We start from the raw sequence: 23,763 nt of genomic DNA, 5'->3' as shown, positions 1-23,763 counted from the left end.
AAGAATAGCAGATTAGATTTCATCCTCTATGAAGCAATTCCTGGCTACTCCAGTTGTAAGGGTCCAAAAATCATTGAAGGAAGACCCCAGACTCAGATAGTATGCAAAAACAAAGAGTGTTTATTTCGCAGAAACAACCAACATGCAGGGGTCATCCATTCCTTGAAATGGTGACCCCAGATAAACGCATGCAGGCCTTCTTATAGGGAACTGGGGAAACTGTCTAGAAGGATTAGGTAATCTACAATTGCACTGACAGGTGGTAGGGGTCGTAGGTGATCAGTGGCCTACATTCCTATGTCATGAACATTCCATTCAATCATGTGATAAGATAGGGCTGCCCAGCACAAATGGACTAAGACAAGACATTTCCCCGTTTTTGTGGTTATCTCCAAGTTGTTCTTAGGGAAAAGGTTTTATGAACTTGTTCTGGATTTTATGGTCTGTTCCTAGAGCTGGTGCCTTCTGACCTAGTTTCTGGGACTTATGGTATTTTACTGAAGCTGGTGTCTTACAGCCTTTTTAAAATCAGTCCTGGTCCTGAAAATGGAGACAAATGGGGGTCCTTAAATGGGGACACCTAGGGGTTCTTTTGTCCTTTCACAGTTGAGTGTCTCATCACTTTTGGTTGTTGCCATTTATCCCTCTTGTCACTTCTCTGTTTCTTAGCACCCAGATCTGATGGTACCAGCTCTGTGAAACCTCCCTCGGTCCTTGCATTTGCCTGCCTTGCAGACAAAACAAAGTATGCCTGCAGCATTTTGTTTATGTTGAGGTAGCATTTATTATGAGTCAGCCTTCTATAGGCCATGTCCTGTTTGAGATGATGGAGATGAAGAGGATACTAGAACCTAGGCTTGCCCTTGGAAGGCCTCAGCCTGAGGTGGGTGTAGTGGAGAACAGTCAGAAAAGCAGGTCATTCTGATACATTGACTGGAGTACCTCCATTAAGAAATAGGCCCAAGGGCTAAAGAGATGGCTCAGCAGTTAAGAAAGAGCACTTGGTATTTCTGCACAGGATTCCAGTTCAGTTCCTAGCATACATGTGAAGGCTCACAAGCATCTATAATTCCAGTTCCAAGGGATCCAGTGCCCTCTGTTTTCTGTGGGCATTGGGTACACCTGCACACATGTAGGCAAAATACATAAAATTAAATTTTATAAAGAAATGAAGTGGGCCTGAAATAGAAGCAGAGGGTCAATCTGGGAGCAGGGAGGTGCAGGAAAAGCAATCACAAGAATCAAGATAAAGACAAAGGACCGGAGGATGCAAACAGCTGCCAATCAGGAGCATCAGTGCCTGTATAGTGTGGGGTGATGCAGGCACATAGATGTAGGAACAAGACAAATAGACAGAAGACGCATGTGGGTTGGAGCTAGGAGGTACTAAGTCAGCTTGACTTTAGCTCTCAAGTTTGAGATAGAGACTAGAGGTAGTTGAAGTTAGCCCTCAAATCTGGACCTTGGACTTTCATTTTCTACCATAAAGATAAGTTCATGCTTCTATTGGGGTTACATTCTAGAAAAATGTAACTAGGAGCTATGTCCCCTTCTGGGCCCTTTAGTTGTATACACAAACCTTCCCTCCATGCTGAGTTTTGGGATTTCTGTAATTATTTCTGTCCTGGGTAGTACCTGAGCTGGATTTATTCTTTGTGTTAAATGCATAGTGTTTATTCTTCCCAGATTGGGTCTTACCTTTCAACTTTGTCTTTTCTGCTTCTGTTCTGCCAAAATGTATTTCATTGAAATGATGTTCTAGATGGCCCCTTCCTTTACCACTGGTCCATTTTGTAGCTTGCTTAAACAGTGCAGCTGCACTTTACTGTTCAACAATGTAGCTCTTGGAAAGCTAGGCCTGTGTTTGTTTCTGTTTGTTTCTGTATCTTTTGGGTGTGTTCGCATGTATGACAGTCAGGTCCAACCCAGGGCCTTGAGCACACTGCCTGCATTCCCCGCCCCCTTTCTCCTCAAAGCTCTCCCCATCTTTTTCTTGACATTGCTTTTATTCTCTCATCCTTGCTACACACGCCCAGCCCTTCATACAAGACACACTTTGGAGCATAAGGCTCCATGATCCAAAACAGGATATAATTGCTAGGGTTCAAGAGTGCTTAACAATGGGCTAAAAAGAATCACATTATCTCTTTTACAGGTTAAGAGACAGGTAAAGAAACAAAAGCAAAAGGAAGGCAAAGAATCATTCCCGAGGTCAAAGATCAAGTAAGTACCAGATAGACCTGAAGCTTGGCCCCCAGTATCTGGTGAATTGCCAGAGCCTTCTCTAGCAGCTGCCGTCTCTAGCATTTTCCCCACAGTGATTAGCGCAGGAGCTCCCTGGCTAGCTGTCTGTCACCTGACTAACTGATAGATTGGTTGCTCTCCAGAGAGGTATCCTGAAAAACAAATCAATTGATTTTGTACCTGGTCACCTGACCTTTCTTTGAGAGAATTCTAGGCTCTGTGTTGGGCATCAGGGTGGTCTAGTTTGGCTCTCCATTGCTGTGATAAAAAACACTGACAAAAAATAACTCAGGGAGAAAGGGGTTTGCTTGTCTTACAGATCCTGGTCACAGTTAACAACCAGGGAAGCCACGGCAGGAGCTAAGCAGGGCGGGAGCTAAGCAGAGGCCACAGAGGAACGCCTGCTTAGTTTACTTTCTCCCACAACCCAGGATGCCTTCCGACTGAGACCTGGGCCCTCCCCACACCAACCATTAATCAAAAACAATGTGCCACAGGGTTGTCCATGGGCCAGTCTAATAGAGCCTTTTTATCAATTGATATTCGTACTTCCTAGATGACACTAACCCTAGTTAGTGTCTGTTGATAAAAACAAACCAACTAAGCATGAAGTGGGTTTATACAGATGAGGTAATCATAGACCCTGAAATGGGTGGGAAGCTGGTGAGGGGAACAAAATAATAATAAAGTACCATATGATTCTAGAGGTACGGAGTGTCAGAGGACCACACGAGAAAAGCTTCCAACCCTTTAGACGAAGGAGCTCAGGGGTCAGAATACACACAGGCTCCTCACTAAACCAGAGGACAGCCCAGCCTTTACTTCCTCATCCAACAACAGATTTCCTGTGGAATCTGCTATGTGCTGGATGTTGTGTTAGGATAAACAGACAATTAACTACGTAACACTGCCCTTTCCCTGAGGGAAATTAGAGAGATGGCATTTGTATACATCCTTGGTCCCAAGAGTACCATGGTGTCCTTCATCAGGGATCGCTCATGTCCATTAGGTGCGTCTTAGGCGCTAGATCCCACGGTTGAAGAGAGGCGTTTGAACTGACATAGTTCAGACTCAGAGGTCCCCAGTCCTTGTGGGAGCTTTTGCATGGTTGGTGTTTATCTTATGAGGTCGGAAGTGCTTGAGTCATAAAGGAGAAAATTACAAAGTGAATAAATATGCTCAGAGTTCAGCAGAAGCACAATTGCTTCTCAGTAGAGACAACAGTGAAGGCTTCGAGGGGACAGCACGTGTGCGGTGTAGAAAGATGGCTTTCTCCACGGACTTTATCCACGGCTTCAGGTCCTTCTCGCCACGGCTCCCCAAGGCACAGAATTTTTAGGTTCATTTTTCTGTGTGGGAAAACAGGCTTGGAGAGGTAAAGTAGCTGGCCCAAGGCCGTGGGGCAGAAACTAGAGCCAAACTTGAGTTCCTAGTTCAGTGGGAACTGCCCACTCCCCTCTGCCTCACCTCAGGTTTGTCACTCCAAGGAAACCTTTTCCCCGGACACCTCGATCCCTGCTTCCTCACTGTCTCTCTCACATATGGTTGCTTCCTGTATACTCCAATCCTGACGTCTCACAGACTTCACGTAACTCCCTTCCCTCAGCCAGTGGGACTTGGAGAGTCTCACATTATCTGAAGCTGCCCCAAAGCAGGTTTTTTGATAACTAAAGTCTGTTAAGGAAAAAAAAAATCTCTAGGTTTCACAATTTAAGAGACTTAGATCTCTGAGAGGCAGGCTCCATGACTGAATTTTAATGGATGAGACCAACCAGGTGGACAGAGTCAGAAGGGACATGTTACGCGGGAGCAATACTAAGCACAAGGGACAGAGCTGGGAACAGTTTGCCATACACCCTCATAGGCTAAATGGACAGGAGTGGCCAGCCTGGGAAGATAGGGTAGGGACGCCAAGGACCTCAGAGAACAGTTTCCAAGTGCAGGATGATGGGCCTTGGGTTCAGTGACAGAAAACCTGCCCAGTGTGTCTGAGGCCCTGGGTTTTATCTCCAACAAAGCAAAAGCAAAACAAAACAAAATGACCAGGGCCTATGGCCCTCCTCCCGGTGAGAATCCAGTCAGAAGGGTATGGTGGCAGTCTAGGTAGGGCACAGTCCGAGGTGAATGAAGGCAGTGGAGAAGAAGGGCAGACCGCTAGACCAGTGTGAGTGGAATTTTGTCACAGCAAACAACCAATGGAAGCAGAGGATAAAAAGAAAGGCCCTGGGTCCAGGACAGGGTCCAGGCCACATTGGGTAGTCCCCTGCTGTGCACTCCCAGGCAACAGCAAATGCTTGTTGTCAGATTTGCAAAGCTAAGTAATAGTAGTATTCTGGTGGTTTTGTTTGTTTGTTTGTTTTTGAATAGAATGTCTTACTTTGAGCTGTGAAAGTCAAAGGATTCTCATCACAGGAAACCAAGAGTAGCCTCAGAGTTGTCTAGCTTCTCAGATATGCTTGGTTCGGCCTGCACATTGTTTCAAAGTGAGAGATGATCTGCTCATGCTTAAATAACCAGATTCCATACAAAAACAGACTTCTCTCGGGGAAAGAGGGGCTGGGGACGATGTGGCAATGCTGACTCAGATTTCAGCTCAGCAGCAACTGGGGAGGACTGAGTAGGAGCTGACACTCTCACACATACCCTCCTCTTCCCTCCTGCCTCGGGCATCCAGCTCTCTTTTCTCTCATATATATCTATATCTATATCTATATCTATATCTATATCTATATAATCTCCATCCTATATATAGCTGCCCAATTCCTATAAGGCCTATGTTTCCCAGGCTTAGCTACTTAAGGTTATGCAAGGGCTGACACCAGACAGACAAGGACTAATACACACAGATGATGGGAACAGGGCCTTTGGTTTTGGTTTGGTTTTGGTTTCTTTGTGGTGCTGGGATTAAGCTCAAGCTCTTGCACATGCCAGGGAAGGCCTCTGCCACACCTCAGCTCTTCGTCATCTTTCCTGAACTCTGAAAACTCTTTAACTTCCTGTTTCCTGAGTGACAGATGATAAATTCAACTGTGATTAGGGGTAGGTAGCAACTCCTCTGAGAAATTATTCTGAAGACAGTGACAATTTGATTTAAAAAAAAAAAAAAGCCCAAGTCAAACACTGGAGGCAGAATCGTATCTCCTTCCCAGTTTCTGTCTGTATGCATGCATGTGCACACATTTACTTTTGTATACATGTATATACATATGTGTACAACCAACAGGAAGTAAAACGTTATTTCCTTTATATTCTTTTTATTCCTTAGGTAGTAGAGAAATGTCAGAATATGCAAAATGTCTTCCCTACTGTAGCTGTCCCTGAGGGCGCCTTCCTTCCCTGTCCCTCCTTCTCCTCAGTGGAGGGAACCATTCCCCAGGCTCCAGGTACCCTTTCTCCTGATTGCCCCCAGATGGGGGTAAGGCCGCCCATCTTTCTCATCCTCCCCTGCTCAAATCTGCTCCTTCCTCTTGGTGACAGGGACATAGCTGGCCTTTCTCATCCCGTTAATGATGGTCGTCATAGAAGCTTATCCATGTGTGCTAGCCAGGTGCCGTCTCCTCTCCTGAGCCCATTCCCAGACATCTTCTCATTAGATCATCAAAACAGTTCCACAGAGGAGCTCCACTTACTGTCTGCATCTCACTAGAGGGAGAAACTGAGGCAGTGTTGTGAAATGTTAACGAATTTAAGTGTCCAAGGCCACAGTAAGCATCTCACCAGCATTTGGCCCATGCTCTGTAGTGACTGCCCTCCAAGGCTGGGACTAGCGGGGAAGCGTTGGCTGTCGTTGCTCTGTTTGTGAGCCAGGGACTGCATCCCCAGACATTCTCCACAGCCCACAGCCCACACCCCACACCCCACACCACACACCCTGCCCAGCTGCCTGCTTTCTCTTTACCATGCCTTCCTGCTTGCCTCTCTCCTCCTTTTCACAGCCCGGATCTTTGGAAACCTTACTCTGCCTCCCTCTTCCCACTGCACTTTAGTTCTCCCCTTCCCTGGAGGCTGACTGTCATTTCCTCAGGGCCTGTGTTAGCAGGTAACCTTACCTGGCTTCCCAGCTCCTCTCGGGGGTGTTTTCTCTTCATGCTGGTTTAGTTCCTGGGTTACAAGCCCCCCTCACCCTCGCTCAGAAGTTGACTTTACCTTCCAGTCACCTACAGTTTGAAACCACAACCAACCCCCCCAGCCCCACCCCTCATAGCAGATAACCTTCAGGAGCCGGCACTATCTTCCCCATTCTGCCTCGCTGGCAAAGAGTCCTAGATGTACACCCTACCCCTTCCTGAGACTGGTAGCTTCTTCTTGAGCACTTCAATACCCTCAGTTCTGTGGCTCTTTCTTTTTGGACTATTTATTCTTCTCTCCATCAGGAAATTCAGTTTACCCCTCAAACCAGATTTATCCAGTCCAAACTTGGTTTGTGCATCACTTTTCCTAAAATGTGAGCCCCATTTCTCTGACTTGTGTTAAAACAAAGATAACTGCCCTTCATGTGTGATCTGTTCACTCCTCTGTGAGGGTAGGATTGTCACCCCCCCCCACACACACACATACACACACTTTACAGATGGGGGCTTTGAGGCTCCGTGGAGTAGCAGAACTTGCTTATCGCACAGCAAGGCAAAAATTCAAACCAGGTCTGTCTGAGCCTAATCTAGTATTCTGCTGAATTAGGACTGGTTTGACGTGGAAAGCCCAGCCCGCCTCCCTCATCTGTTCATAGCAGCCCCATTTCTGAAGCAGAGCCTCTTGGTCCTTAGATGTAGGATGCTCAAGGCACAGTGGTCTTGTCAAGCTCATGGACGGCACTGGGTGAAGGGTTCCCTGGCCTTTTTACTCTTCTGACTCCCTGCTGCCCTGTGTCCTTCAGGGAGATGGTGTCTTCAGGAATGTACAAAATGGATAACGGCAAGCCTTGCCTCAACAACTGCTTTCCAGCCAAAAGTCTCCTCCGGCTGCCGGAAGAAGGTGAGGTGACGTCTCTGCTGCTGCCTCTTCTCTACACCCAGTTCCTGCTTTGCGCCATTTTTGCCATATTTCTCCTCATCACTCAGACCCACCCCCTCCCATCTCTCTTTTGGCAGCAGCCTCAGTAGGCCTTCTGTACTGTGTCTTTAACCATAATGGCTCCTGTTCAGTGGCCTCTCATTGCTGACACCTGTAGAGGCCCGCCATGCCAGTTGCAGCCTAGCCCACCCTTGCTCTCTGCCAGAACCCCTTTTCTTTATGTACGCTTCTTTCCCAGGATGCTCTTCTCACAAAGCTTTTGGGTTTGTCCCGAGTGTCCTAGTTAGCCAGAGTCTTCCATCCACGAAGCCCTTCCCTTCTGCTACATTTTTCAAAGGTCATCTATGACCCCCGAGTCTGCCGTGCACCTTTCTTCCCATTTCTCTTATTAGATGAGCAGTCATGTTCCACTCCCGAATGAAGCCACTAATGCTTCTGTAGTTTTTTCAACTATCCATCTAGTAAAAGCCCCGTCCCCAATGCCCCGAGCAGGGACTTTTAAAGTGAGCACAGCCTTAGAGGTGGAACACTGTCTAGAAGTCAAGTATCTGTTGCTTCAGATGAGCTAGTCAAGAGAAAGGCCCACCTTCTTTAACCCCTGGTTTTGTGACTTGTTGCCCACTCTACTGTTAAGTACTCCCTTACCTTCAGTAGAGAGATCGACTAGTCAATGCCTAAAACATGAGTAATGCAAACCACATACCATGAGTAATGCAAACCATATATGCACATAAACCATATATGTACATATACACATATATATACTGCATCATTCCATACATATAGACCTGATGAGGTCTAATTCATAAACTAGGAATAGTATGAGATTAACTGACAGGGGTAAGACTGTTCTAGTTAGCTGATAGTAAATAGAATAATTATATCAGTATGCTATAATGAATAAGTTATGTAACTGTGGGCTTTCCCACCTACATATAAGTTCCCCAAAATAATGACTCTGAGACTTAATTATATGAATAAATATATTCATATAATTATTATATGAATAAATACTCAGGCCACAGGCTTGGGCTCATTTCCACTGTCTCATAACTCACATGGCTAGTTATCTCTCCTTCGGTATCATGTGTCCGTCTTTCTTAGAGTTGGGGGTGGGGGCCATCTTCCCACACCTCACTCACCCCCAGAATTTCTCTGTTTCTGCCGAATGTCCCACCTTCTAATCCTGCCTCAGCTCATTGGCCAATCAGCCCTTATTGACAGGTGAATGCTTTTATACAGTGCACAAGAGATTATCTCTACAAAGTTACTTTAAATTCTCTTTTGTTTCTGGAATTTCTTAATATTTTTAGGTCATGGTTGAGTACTAGCAACCAAAAATAGAGAAAAACCTTGGAAAGGGGGACCATGGAATATGTAGGATATTGACTGACTCTTCTTTAGCCTATTCTCTAATTTGTTGAGGGGTGTAGTAACTAGGGACCAATTATAGGCCCTCACATGTGACAGGCCAGGGTTTTACCGCTAAGCCACATCCTAGCCATGTTCTCCCTGCTGCTCCAAAGGGATTTTAGTTTGCACTTAGGCATCGTCCCTGGCCACCTACCTTGTTTGAATCCTGTGAGGAAACAATCAATGTGGATTTATGCTTTTTTTTTCCTCTCCCTCCCTCCCCTCAAACTCTCTCCACATGCATAAGAAAGAGACAGAGACAAACAGAGAGACAGATGGGGGAGGAAGGTGTTTGTCTACATGTGTTGGTATGTGTACTCACTGAGACCAAGGAAGTGTGGACTTAATGAAGAATATACTTGCTGCCTGGATCTTGGTTTCTAAATACCATTCTCCAATGAAAGGAGTAAGAACTCCCCAGAAAGTAGATCTTCACAGGTCTGAGGCAAGGAGAGAAGAATTGGGCATTAAATGACTTGTGATACCAGAAAGTAAAGAAGTGCTCAGAAAAACATTGAGGGCAGGTTGAAAGGTCACAGGAGTCAGACAACAACAACAGAGCCAAATCTGGGAATAAATAGCCTAGACAGGGAAATAAGTAATGGTAGGATAAATATTCATGAGCCCATAATGATATAAATAAACATTTAAGTCAATAAATAAGTGGGAGAGAAGAAACATCTTTTTTCTTGTGGTAAAACTCTCATTAATGATACAAAAGACAGGGAAATATAAAATCACTGTTCAAATGTCACAATAATATTTTTATAGGTAAAACTCACTTTTGGGAAATATGTCAGGATTCTTTAAAGAAGTGAGGCTAGTAGAAGATAAGTAGATGGATAAATGGATAGTTAGATGATGGATAGATGGATAGAAGATAGATAGAAAGATAGATAGATAGATAGATAGATAGATAGATAGATAGATAGATAGATAGGGGTTGACAGAATAGGAATTGACTTATGTGATTGTAGAGGCTTGGGTGACCCTGCAGAGAGCTAATCTGAAGTAGACATTTGTGTATTTTGTTTCCTGATGGTAAGGATGAAACCCTGTGCTTTGTATAAATTGGGTAAGTTCTACCACTGAGCTATATCCCAGCCCAAATCTCTCTCTCTCTCTCTCTCTCTCTCTCTCTCTCTCTCTCTCTCTCTCTCTCTCTCTCTCTCTCTCTCTCTCTCTCTCTCTTTCTCTCAACTGAGTATCTCTGGGTAACCCTGGCTGTCCTAGAACTTATGTAGACAAGCTGACCTTGAACTCACAGGGATTCACCTGCCTCTGACTCTGGAGTGCTGTGCTTAAATATGTACACCCCATGCCTCCCCTCCCCTACTGTAGTCTTGAAGCGGGGCTTCTTCATTCCTCTAGGAAATCTCACGTTTTGTCCCTCTAATTTTCAGCTGATAGAGTGAGGTAGAGTCACCTATGTTATCAAGTACCTCTCCCACTAACATCACCTCATTATAGATACTAATTAAAACTACAAAATAGTGTTGCAGCAACACAGTGCTTGAACAATTGCATATTATAACCCAGTGAGGCTGACACAACAACAATTTGGGAGGCAGAAAAAAAAATGGACAGAAGTATGAGAAATAAGACATTTGAACAACTTTATAGTTATAGTTATTACTAACAAAGGTAAAAAATAAATAGAAGCTTCTCAGTAGTGAAATCAGGAAGCCCCAACTCTGAATGAAATGAGTGATCGAAATTATCATTGTAGGGCTGGGGCGGTGGCTCTGTAGGGAAGACAACTTGCAGCAAGCAAGAGGACCCATCCCCAGCACCCCTGTAAAAGCTGAGCATGGCCATATATGCCTGTCACCCCAGAACTGGGAACAAAGACAGGAAGATTTCTGGGGTTTATGTATATCTCTGTGTCTATATCTCTATGTCTATCTCTTTCTATATCTATACCACACACATAGAACAAGCATTGTAGCATCAATGTGTTGTATAATAGCTTACTCCTATAACCCCAGCACTCTTGCTGGGGCAAGAGACTTGTCAGTTTGAGGCCAGCCTGGACTGTATAGTGAGAACCTGTTTCAAAAAACAAGGCACCACTACCAGAAACAATGTGGAGCAAGTTCTCTGATATGAGGCAAGGCACGGGGCGAGGCACGGGGCGAGGCATGGGGCGAGGCACAGGGCAAGGCACGGCTTGCCCCCTCGTTGTGGTTCACCAAGTGCAAAGCCTCAGTCTAGTCCCGGGAGAGCATCAGACAAGTTCGCTCAGGTGGCTGTCTTACTCTGGATATTTTAGTATTTAACTGACAAGTGCTCTTCACCAGTGCCAAGCCTGCAGAAGGAGAGAGCGGGATGGAGGGCCGTCTCTCCAGTTGGAGCAGACTAAGGAACCATGCCAGCTGAATGTGATGTGAGATCCTGGGACAAGGTGGGGACACTAGTCAGGAAGTGGGCAGATTTCCCAGGAGGGCTGACATCAGTAGCTGATGTCGCATCAGTGCTAATTGCTCGGGTTCAGTAGTAATTCTATGGCTGTTATAAAGGCAAGAATAGAACATTAGGGGAGCAGGGTGAAGGCTATGTGGCAATTTGACTGTTTTTGCAACTTTTCTGGAAGACTAAAATTATCTCAAAATGAAAAATTATAAAGAAAAACAAAACAAAGCAATCCTCCCTCAATCCTCCTCTCTGCTAAAAGCTGCACCATCCCCTGCTTCGTCTGCCATGTGCCCTCCTGCTCTCAAACGCGTCGGGAACTTGCTCTTCCCTCTGCCTAGACGGCCTCAGTGTCAATGCTCATCCATCTACTGAGCTGGAATTGCTTCAGCCTAGTGGAACTGTCCCATGCTGGTAGGTTCTCTGGGCTTCCACACTACCTCAGATATTATTGAACTGTTAGGGGTCAGGGCTCCTGTCACGTTCATTGCCCTGACCCCAGCTCTCAGCACATCTAAGATGTCCACAGACATCTAAGCAGATAATGATGTGGGGTCACTGTGTCATTCGCTTAGCAGTAGTCACAGTGGCGAGCTCTCTGCAGGCCATGCGGACACGAAGATGAGTTCGTCAGATGAGGCCCCCGCTGTTAGAGTTTCTGTTCCAGAGGGCAGGGAACGTGAACAACAAATGAGTAAATAAATAATATGAAGATTAGTTAACGCCACGGGTACATTAATTGCTAATGTAGAAGATAACATCATGATATTTAAATGGATTTACTATGAATGTCATAATCTCTCTCTCTCTTTTTTTTTTTTTAAGATAGGGTTCCATGTAACCCAGGCTGACCTCAAACTTGATGTGTAGCCAAGGATGACCTCAGGTCCTCATAGTTCCACTTTCTGAGTATTGAGATTACAGGTGTGCTCCTCTATACCAAGTTTTATATAGTGGGAGTTTGGGGGGTGTGAACTGAGGTTTCCATGTGTGCTCGGCAAACGCTTGGCCAACTGAGTTACACCCCTGGGTGTCATATTATTCCTTGTGCTGACGTATGGAATTGAGGTCACAGAGTCCTTACCCAGGGGATGACCAGTGGTAGGGCCGGGTCCTAGCACTGAGAGATTAATCCTCCATGCTGACAGGGATCAGAGAGGACATCACATAACAGGAAGAATCTGATTCTGACTCCGAAACAAGCAGTGCCCTTGGGAGGCGCACATTTGGAGCTGAGGAAGGCACCGGGCAGCCAGTCCTCCCTTGTCATCGTAAGCCATTTCATCTGTGGCATGGCCCTCGCTGAGCGTAGAGGCTCTTAATGAGACGTGTGCACAGACACACTTTAGCAGTAGTTGTAGTGTCAGTACTCAGGAACTATTGGGGGTTTAGCATTAGAGATAAATATTCTGTATTCGTACCCTTGGCTTCAGAGGAGTTTGGCTCTACTCACTGTCCCCATCTTCCCCACAGGCCGGGGACACTGGATAGTGGCTCGGAAAGGCAGCATGAAGAAAGGTGTAGCTAAGGCATCCACCGAAGGTCAGGAAAACCAGAAGAAGGTTTCTTTTGATACTGGGTTGAAGAAAATATCTCGGAAGGATAGCCAGACAGACACTCTTGGACATATCTTGGACCGGTCTTTTCTGGTGAGAGTAAACACGTTCCTGAATGGCTGACAGCATTATCTCTGGGAAGGGGAAGGGAGGAAGGAGGATTCCCCTACTTTGTCTGACTGGGGCAAAGACTGATCTTGCCCAGGTACTACTACTCCTACCCGACTTCAGGCTGTGAGAGAGATGGTGGCAAAGTCATTGTGGCTGATGATGAAATAACCCTGGAAATGTCCTTTAACACGTGAAGGCTTCACACACCCTGCAGGACAGGCCCCAGATTATCATCCTTACTGTATTGTTGCCACTGGTAGACATGGAAAAGAGGCCCCACATACAGCCAGTGAACAGCCAGACCAAGATTAAAACCCTGAGCTTCTGACTCTAAAACCTGTACCTTTATATTATATAAAATGGCCAGACAGGGTGGCATATTCCCTTAATTTCTGTATTCTGGGAGGCAGAGGCAGTGGATCTCTGTGAACCTACTTAGTGAGACCCTGGCTTTTTTTTTTATTCGATATAATTTATTTACATTTCAAATGATTTCCCCTTTTCTAGCCCCCCCACTCCCCGATAGTCCCGTAAGCCCCCTTCTCTTCCCCTGTCCTCCCTCCCACCCCTTCCCACTTCCCCGTTCTGGTTTTGCCAAATACTGTTTCACTGAGTCTTTCCAGAACCAGGGGCCACTCCTCCTTTCTTCTTGTATCTCATTTGATGTGTGGATTATGTTTTGGGTATTCCAGTTTTCTAGGTTAATAACCACTTATTAGTGAGTGCATACCATGATTCACCTTTTGAGTCTGGGTTACCTCACTTAGTATGATGTTCTCTAGCTCCATCCATTTGCCTAAGAATTTCATGAATTCATTGTTTCTAATGGCTGAATAGTACTCCATTGTGTAGATATACCACATTTTTTGCATCCACTCTTCTGTTGAGGGATACCTGGGTTCTTTCCAGCATCTGGCAATTATAAATAGGACTGCTATGAACATAGTAGAGCATGTATCCTTATTACATGGTGGGGAATCCTCTGGATATATGCCCAGGAGTGATATAGCAGGATCTTCTGGAAGTGAGGTGCCCAGTTTTCGGAGGAACCGCCAGACTGATTTCCAGAGTGGTTGTACCAATTTGCAACCCCACCAGCAGTGGAGGAGTGTTCCTCTTTCTCCACACCCTCTCCAACACCTGCTGTCTCCTGAATTTTTAATCTTAGCCATTCTGACTGGTGTAAGATGAAATCTTAGGGTTGTTTTGATTTGCATTTCCCTAATGACTAATGAAGTTGAGCATTTTTTAAGATGCTTCTCTGCCATCCAAAGTTCTTCAGGTGAGAATTCTTTGTTTAACTCTGTACCCCATTTTTTAATAGGGTTGTTCGGTTTTCTGGAGTCTAACTTCTTGAGTTCTTTATATATATTGGATATTAGCCCTCTATCTGATGTAGGGTTGGTGAAGATCTTTTCCCAATTTGTTGGTTGCCGATCTGTCCTCTTGATGGTGTCCTTTGCCTTACAGAAACTCTGTAACCTTATGAGGTCCCATTTGTCAATTCTTGCTCTTAGAGCATACGCTATTGGTGTTCTGTTCAGAAACTTTCTCCTTGTACCGATGTCCTCAAGGGTCTTCCCCAGTTTCTTTTCTATTAGCTTCAGAGTGTCTGGCTTTATGTGGAGGTCCTTGATCCATTTGGATTTGAGCTTAGTACAAGGAGACAAGGATGGATCAATTCGCATTCTTTTGCATGCTGACCTCCAGTTGAGCCAGCACCATTTGTTAAAAAGGCTATCTTTTTTCCATTGGATGTTTTCAGCCTCTTTGTCAAGGATCAAGTGGCCATAGAGACCCTGGCTTTAAGAGAAAAAAAAAGAAATTTTACAAAGTGAAAAGTCTTTTCTGACTTTTCTGACTTACATAAGTGTCAGTTGGAAAGGCAAGAGTGTTTCAGAAATAAAGGGTAAACTGAGGACCCTAAGCCAGTGCTGAGGAAGAGCAAGAGATACCTGTGTGCCGTGCCATGCTCTGCTCTGTGGTGACTTCTCCAGAGCTTGGTGAGACCAGGGTGGTCCTGCTTTCCAACAGCCTTTGTCCTTTGGTTTTAGCATCTGTCTGGAAGCCTGAGGACTCCAGGCCTAAGGCAGTCTCTCTGAAGAGACCTGGGATGGTGGGTTGGAGACCAGCCAGGCAGACTCACATCTGTTCTATGCAATGCTTCAGTAGCTTTGCAGAGAAAGATGAATTTTGTAAATTAATACTAATGGGCAGCGTGGGCTCTCCTTGTTCCCTGAGAGGAACTCTGGCAGCCTTGATCATTCCCACATTCTGCTGCTAAGTCTCAAGACATGTGTCAGAGGTCACAAGAAAATGTGCCTGGTCCACCTCACCTCACTGAAAGCTTTCTTCCCAAGCTTTCTGCAGAGCCTGTGGGATTTGTTCCTCTGTTAGGACTGCTCCTCACTGGGGGTACAGAGGTTGGAGACATCGGTACTGAGGTGGGGCAGACCGTGCCACTCCACATGTCACTCCACTGTATTCTTTTGTCCTCTCATTCCAAATACAACTCACCCTGCATATCCACTATTCCTCACCCTCAGATTCCAACAGCCACATACAGAAATGTTTGAAAAACAAAGCAAAGGTGCGCACTACACAGGTGCATACTCCTGTATTCCTAGTCCCTAAACATATGGCATAACAATGTTTACACGTTATTCCACTACATACATAGTAACATGTATTGGGTATTATCAATAATCCAGAGATGATTGGAAGTATATAGGAGGAGATACATAGGGTTTTTTTTAAATACTTCACTATTTTAAATGAGGGACTTGAGGGCTGGAGAGATATCTCAGGGATTAGAACAGTAGTTATTCTTCCAGAGTACTCAGGCTCAATTCCCAGCACCCACATGGAAGTTCCGGACATCTGCAACTCCAGCTCCAGGGGGATCTGAAACCCTCTTCTAACATCTGCAGGTGTCTTAGTCTGGGTTTCCATTGCTGTAAAGAGGCACCATGTGAAAGTTAACGCTTATAAAGGATAATATTTAATTGAAGCGGGCTTACTGCTTCTGAGGTTCTGTCCATTATCATCATGGCAGGAGGCATGGCAGCAGGCAGGCAGACATGGTGCTGGGGAAGGAGCTGAGAGTTCTACATCTTGTTCTGAGGCATCTAGGAGAAGGGTCTCAAAGCCCACCACAACAGTGACACACTTCCTCCAACAAGGCCACCCACACCTAATAGTGCCACTCCTTATGGGTCAAGCATATTCAAACCACCACAACAGGTATCAAGCACACAGCGATACATGGACATACATATAGACAAACACCCAGATATATAAAAATTAAATTTTAAGCATTTCCAGCAGTTGAGTGTATGTGTGTGTGTGTGGGGGGGGGTTGACTGACTCCATGTGAGTTCCCATAGTAACCGACATGGTTTGTTACCTGCTGCTGCTTTGGGTAAAGGAAACAGTGAGAATGCTTTTCAGAGCAATGGGATCTCTATGCTGCCTCTCAGTTCACTGGCAGCTCAGATAGTACTTCCGCACATACACCATTAACTCCACATCCCCAAATGCATCATTTTGGGTAATATTACTTCTCTGTTGCCACTAGGCAGTCACCAAGCTAGTCACCAGGGGTTATAGTTTACACTTGCCTCTTGCCTTCTCTTGATACTCCCACATTACCAAGTCCTGGAACTTCTATTAAACAGTCATCACACCTACATCCTTTCACCTCTTCTGCTAAACTCTGAACCAGGTCACCATCATCTCCTCTTGGGCTAACCATGTAACTCTTGATTAGTTCATACCCATTAGAATGCTTTCCTTTAAGGTCATTGAGATGGCTCAGTGTGTAAAAGCTCTTGCTGTATAAAGCCTGGCAATCTAAGTTTGATCCCCAGGAGGGAAGTTGGAAGAAGAGAACCAACTCCCCAAAACTGTCCATTAACCTTCACATGTATGACATGCCATGTGCTTGTGTGCACATATCCCCACATACTGCCGCCACTGCTGTTGATAACAACAACAACAACAACAACAACAACAACAAAACACAATAAATCTAGACTGCTTCTATTTCATGCAGAAGCCGAGTTTGGGATGCATTACATAAAGGTTGTGTAGCCAACGCCCCCAAGGCTCAGCCACCTTTCACCTTTCTGCTCTCATTCTCAGCATGCTGTCTTGTTCTCTTGGGCTGACTCTTGACATCATTCCAAAATGGTGGCATCAATTCTGGTCATCACACACACAGAGAAAGAGGACAACATCCAGAGGTAGAAAAGAGGTCATCATTGTTACTGTGTCTGTCTTTAGAAGAACAGGCATCCTTAAGCTGGGAACCCACCCCAACTCTCTGCAACCAACATCTCATTGGCCTGACCAGTTGTTGGGTGGAGGGTTGAGGCCTTGAAAGTTGGCTGTGATGGGTTAAGACTCATTCTTGGGGATCCACTTTAAGGATGGTCAAAGACCTTAGCCTACTCTAATAGGGACAATGTAGACTAGTGTTTATTGGAAAGGTCATTACAGTATCTGGCACATTGGTCTTTTCTGTCTTCTTACCCTTTCTAAATAGGTCAGACGTGCTGATCCTTATGAAACTGCTGTTGTCCCCTATTTAATCCCTTGTTCAGAGCCAGTGTGGATCTGCATGGTCTCAGAACTCCCCCTCTAAAAACACCTTGCCCTCTCCTGCCTCAGAGGCCTTCGCACTCCCTGCTCACTTCATAAGTTCATCACCTATAGCTTAGCTCTCAGCTGGAAAAATCACACCCCAAGGAAATGTTTCCTCCTTGTAAGACAGGCTGGGACCTCCTGTTTCTACATCCCACTGGATCTTAATTTCTCCTTTAAAATAATCATTGCATTTCTAAGTACTTGCTATTTGCCTTCCCACTCAGTGGTCACTCTGAGAAAGTATGGAAGGCATCTGCTGCTTCCCCACTGGCTTCCCTGAGCCTGGTTAGAGTCTCTTCATAGTAGGCACCATATGGGACAGACCATGATAGATGGGACAAGGAATTCTGCAGCACTGAACTAGGAGATATTCTGAAGCTGATATGTGATCCTAACTTTCCCATTATGTATAGTGACACACAGCAGGCAAAAAAATGCATAGTTTAATGATTGCAGATTGGATCCAAATCATAGATCCATCATGTTCTAGCCTCAGACAAGGTGCCTTTCATCTCTTAACCTCATGAAAAGGGTCAACTAAACTCCTTAACTAAAGTAATACTGGAAGAGGGAGCTAAACCCTTTAACACAACTAATAAGTATTAAGAAAACACTACTTACATTAAAGGGGGATTCAATTTGGGTTGAACAAAAGTTTGTAAATATAGTCAGTATGGTTCATGCCCAAAGAAGTGCTCAGTTAATACTTGGTGAATGAATGAATGAGTGAATGAATGCACAAGCAAACAAATAGCAAGTCTATGAGAGTGCCCAGGGAGAAAACACTGAACTAATTGCATCCTATGGGGACCTTGGGGACCAACTCTGTGTCTTGTGTTCCAGCTGAAGCACCACTCTGCCAGAAAGCCATCAGACCTTTGCACTATCAATGTGAGTGGCATGAAGTTCTCCAAGGTGAGGCCAGCATCAAAGGCGTGACAGAACCAGATGTCAGGGCACCTGGATGCTTTGGTTTGTGTACAGCTCCTCCACAGTCCCGGGAACCAGAAATTAGTTATATAGAAAGAGGGAGAAGAGGTGGGCAAGCAGGGTGGAAACAGTATTCATACACAAACCTTGCTATGAATTTGGTATTCTGTGAATTAGAAAAATTCACCTGAAGAATCTGTTCTTGACACTAGGGCATAGGTAGAGACTAACTCCTTGCGTGGAGTTCCCATCACATGAGCTAACAGTATGGTAAGGATATAGAAACTCCTACGATGAGGACAGATGTAAAGGAATGTGTGTAGCGCCTTGTTTATAAGGATGGACCTTTTGAAACAGTCTACATGAACACACAGCAGAAGAGGATAAATTGTCATTTTCTCAAGCAAGAAATTCAAATGGACAAATTAGACCTATGTGTATCGACACATATTAATCTCCAAAGAGCTATACACATGCCACATAAATCTCAAAGCCATACTCTCAAGTAAAAAGACACATTAATACCATAATATGAATATAAAGTTTTAAAGCATGTAAATAACCCTATGTATAATTGATGGGTATAAACATTGGTGTGTATGTTATATATATATATAAACATGATCAGGGATAAGGTGTCAGGTTTGAGGACCGTGGAGGGTGTGGTAATAGAGGTCATACATCTTCTAATAGTTTTTTTTCAAATTTAGACAGTTCAGACTCAGGTCATTAACTGGGTCACGGTGGCTACATCTTCAAAGTATCACTCAGTGTGTGTTTGAAGTATTTCAAGGCAGAAGAAAACAGAAGAGGCCCCACAGCCCTGCCCACGTGGCTGCTCTTGCGCTAAGAATGTCTCATAGTCCCTTTTAGGCGTTTGTCCTCTTGGCAGCTGCTCTGGTGTTTCTGTAGGCTGCTGCCAGGCAAGGATCTAATCCTGTGTTTCTCTGGAATGCTTTCTGACAGGCAAAGGAAAAGGACTTCAAACATTTTACGTCTGTGATTTATATCAATGCCTCTGAAAACCTGCTGCCTCTAGGTGAGCTTTCTCATCTTAACTGTCCCCTCTGGCCTGCAAAGCACTTGTGGTAGGATTTGTCTGTCTGTCCACCTGGGATCAGCCTCTTGTGGCCAGGAGATCGCTCTGGAGAGATCACAGATCTCAACTCTGGTGCTGTGCTGTCACTCACCAAGGGTTTTCCTGTCAGGTGAAGCTCCTCTGCTCCAGCCAGGAAGGCGGCCACCTTGCAAACTCTAGTGAGAGAAAAGGCCTTAGTAATTCAGCAGATGTACAGTGACCCCTGCTGGTGCTGGGACTATGTGGCCTTTAGAGAGAAGGGCGCCCACTTGCTGCTCCTGAGAGCTTATGATTGGTAGGAAAGATGGGCTCAGACTCAGACCAAAAGTAGGGTACATATAAGGAGACATCAGGCAAGCATACCAGAGGGACTTTAACCCAGTCCAGCGAGTCAGGGAGCCTAGGAAAGAACACCTAAGGCAGGATTGAAAAATAAATACGCTGGGCCAGCAGGATGGTTGAGTGGCCTCAAACACCTGCTGCCAAGCTTGGTGACCTGAATTTGATCCCTGAGACTCATACGGAAGAAGGGAACCATCTCCTGAAAAAACTGTCCTCTGACACCTGCATGTGTGCACCCACACACACACACACTGACACCTGCATGTGTGCACACACACACACACACACACACTCTGACACCTGCATGTGCGCACACACACACACACACACTCTGACACCTGCATGTGCGCACACACACACACACAAACTCTGACACCTGCATGTGCGCGCACACACACACACTCTGACACCCGCATGTGCACACACACACACACACACACTCTGACACCTGCATGCGCGCGCACACACACACACAAACTCTGACACCTGCATGTGCGCGCACACACACACACACACTCTGACACCTGCATGTGCGCGCACACACACACACACTCTGACACCTGCATGTGTGCACCCACACACACACACACTCTGACACCTGCATGTGTGCACCCACACACACACACACTCTGACACCTGCATGTGCGCACACACACACACACACACTCTGACACCTGCATGTGCGCACACACACACACACAAACTCTGACACCTGCATGTGCGCGCACACACACACACACTCTGACACCTGCATGTGCGCGCACACACACACACACACTGACACCTGCATGTGTGCACACACACACACACACTGACACCTGCATGTGTTCACACACACACACAAACTCTGACACCTGCATGTGTGCACCCCCAACACACACACTCTGACACCTTCATGTGCGCGCGCACACACACACACACACACTCTGGCACCTGCATGTGCGCACACATACTACACACACTGACACCTGCATGTGCACACACACACACACACTGACACCTGCCTGTGTGCACACACACACACAAACTCTGATACCTGCATGTGTGCACACCCCAACACAAACGCTCTTGACACCTTCATGTGTGCACACACACACACACTCTGACACCTGCATGTGTACACACACACACATACACACTCTGACACCTGCATGTGTACACACACACACATACACACACTGACACCTGCATGTGCACACACACACACACACACACACTGACACCTGCCTGTGTGCACACACACACACAAACTCTGATACCTGCATGTGTGCACACCCCAACACACACGCTCTTGACACCTTCATGTGTGCACACACACACACACTCTGACACCTGCATGTGTACACACACACACATACACACTCTGACACCTGCATGTGTGCACCCCCCAACACACACACTCTTGACACCTTCATGTGTGCACACACACACTCTGACACCTGCATGTGTGCACACACACACACACACTCTTGACACCTTCATGTGTGCACACACACACACACACATACACTCTGACACCTGCATGTGCGCACATACACACACACACACTCTGACACTTACATGTGTGCACCCCACCCACATACTCTGACACCTGCATGTGTGCACACACACATACACACACACACTCTGACACCTGCATGTGTGCACCCCACACACACACTCTGACACCTGCATGTGTGCACCCACACACACACACACTCTGACACCTGCATGTGTGCACACACATACACACACACCCTGACACTTGCATGTGTGCACCCACACACACACACTCTGACACCTGCATGTGTGCACCCCCCACACATACTTTGACACCTGCATGTGTGCATCCCCCACACACACACTCTGACACCTGCATGTGTGCACACACACACACACTCTGACACCTGCATGTGTGCACCACACACACACACACACACTCTGACACGTGCATGTGTGCACCCCACATACACACACACTCTGACACCTGCATGTGTGCACCCCACACACATACTCCGACACCTGCATGTGTGCACCCACATACACACACTCTGACACCTGCATGTGTGCACACACATACACACACACCCTGACACCTGCATGTGTGCACCCACACACACACACTCTGACACCTGCATGTGTGAGCCCACACATACACACTAATAAGAAACGGACTCAGGAATTGGTGCTTTGGGTTGGGGGGCAGCTGTGGAATGGTACTGACTGGTCAGGAAGACACACTGGCAAGGACTTGATCATCAAGGGCTGTGAGAGTTGAGCTGAGTCCTCCAGACAGAAGAGGTGTGGAAAGCTTTTAAACAGGGAGGCTCAGTGAGGAGGGGAATGAAGCTTGAGATGGGGAGTGAAGGGGTTTGAGAGAGTGATCTGGGAAGAGACCGGAATCACGGGGCTTGGCAACCTGTGAGGTTAGAAGGAAACGGATGAGTCGGCGGGGTGTGGCAGGGGGTGGGGTGGGGGGAATAGCCAGAGACAGTTCTGGAAGGGGATGCCGATGGGTTTGTCTCAATGAGTTGTAGGGGAGCCTCTATCAAAATATCTAATGAGATCCCTGCCTTAGAAGGAAGTGTAGTCTGCTAGGAATGCCTTGGTATAAACCAGCCAAAGGGCCTGTGACAGACGCTCAGCCTCACTAAGGAAGAAAACAGCACCAAGACAGTTTCATTCCATAGAATACTGGCAAGTATGAGAAACACTAGCCACAGCCAGCCCTGGGGAGGCAGTGTGACTCTGGAGGAAATTTGGTAATGTCTCTTAAAATTTAAGACTGGGCTGGAGAGCTGGCTCAGCTGTTAGAGCATTTGTTGCTCTTGCGAAGGACCAGGGTTCAATTTCCAGCACCCATGGGGGCCACTCACAGCCACCTATGACTCCAGTCCCAGAGCATCCAGTGACCTCTTCTAGCTTCCAACAGCTTCTACACATACTCACTGCACATAATACCACACAGGAACACATAATAAACAAATAAATAAATAAATATAAATAAATAAATAAATATTTAAAAGGTTGAGATAGTCACTGCCTTCAGTAGTTCCGTTTCTAGGAAGACATCTACAGAAAGAGACTTACACAAGGGGATTCCCCAGTCAGTCTCTTACTCTACTGAGCATCCCAACCCTCAAGCTCTCATAGGCTACATAGTACACCAGGTTCACTTAGATGGTTCTGAGTGATTCTACACCACGCCCCTGTTGTACAGCTTCCAGAGTCCTACAGTGGAGTCCCCATGGTTGGATATCTTGCAGGGCTGTCCACTAGCCAAGAGTCACCCTGGGTGCTGGACAGAAACTCATTGAGTAAATGCAGGAATCGCCCTTGTTTGGAAATAACACAGGAACCAATGTGCCATCCCATCTGTATCACAGCAAATCCTGTGAAGGTCATGTCTGATTATAAGAGTCACCATTTAAAGAGAAGTACCCCCTTTGGGTATTTATAATTCATACTTTCCAGACACAGTTTACCAGTCTGCAATCATTTTTACCACAAGTGATAGTTGCCTAGTAACACAGTTACCATAGCATGTGCTTCAGGTTACCAGGGAAACTGGCCTAGAAAGTGAATCTAAGATCCAGTTGTCATGCAAGGAGTTTTTTATTATCCCCTTCCCACATAGGTTAAATACTACTAACAGGATAAGCTAGTGCATGTCTATACTAGAAAGGTAACTAAGATATTGGACAAATTTAACGTGGAATAATCTTCAAGTCATACTGTTAAAGGAGAAAATCCACTGTACAGCATGTATTTGTTTTTATAAGAAGAAGACTCTATTTCAATACATACATGAGAGAAAATATTAGATAAATATATGAAATTTTAAACAGTTGACACTGAATGTTGGGATTAAAGGAACATTTTTCCCTATGATATTTGACTATTTGGGATGGGCGTGTTAGCATCTCTAATCAGAAATAATAGAGGTTATCTAGGAGTGGGGCTCAGTGGTAGAGAGTTTGCCTAGCATGTGAAAGGCCGCTAGGTTGGTCCCTGGATTGGGAAGAGGAAAAACAAAACAAA

At 45.7% G+C, this 23,763-nt stretch overlaps 1 protein-coding gene across 1 annotated transcript in view; it reads left to right on the top strand.

Moving 5' to 3' along the window:
* The window catches only part of Xrra1 (X-ray radiation resistance associated 1), a 64,402-nt gene that overhangs the window by 1,079 nt on the left and 39,560 nt on the right, over positions 1–23,763 (top strand). Inside the window, exons 2-6 of the mRNA XM_052157722.1 lie at positions 2,156–2,223; positions 7,118–7,215; positions 12,553–12,728; positions 18,237–18,308; positions 19,290–19,362. Coding sequence (XP_052013682.1) covers positions 7,122–7,215; positions 12,553–12,728; positions 18,237–18,308; positions 19,290–19,362 — 415 coding nt within the window. The 5' untranslated portion in view covers positions 2,156–2,223; positions 7,118–7,121. The remainder of the gene's footprint in view (positions 1–2,155; positions 2,224–7,117; positions 7,216–12,552; positions 12,729–18,236; positions 18,309–19,289; positions 19,363–23,763) is intronic.

This window comes from Apodemus sylvaticus, chromosome 1 (assembly GCF_947179515.1).
Source record: "Apodemus sylvaticus chromosome 1, mApoSyl1.1, whole genome shotgun sequence".
NCBI lineage: Eukaryota > Metazoa > Chordata > Mammalia > Rodentia > Muridae > Apodemus > Apodemus sylvaticus.
The sequence above is the reverse complement of the archived record's forward strand: the minus strand, read 5'-3'. Positions and strand labels throughout refer to the sequence as shown.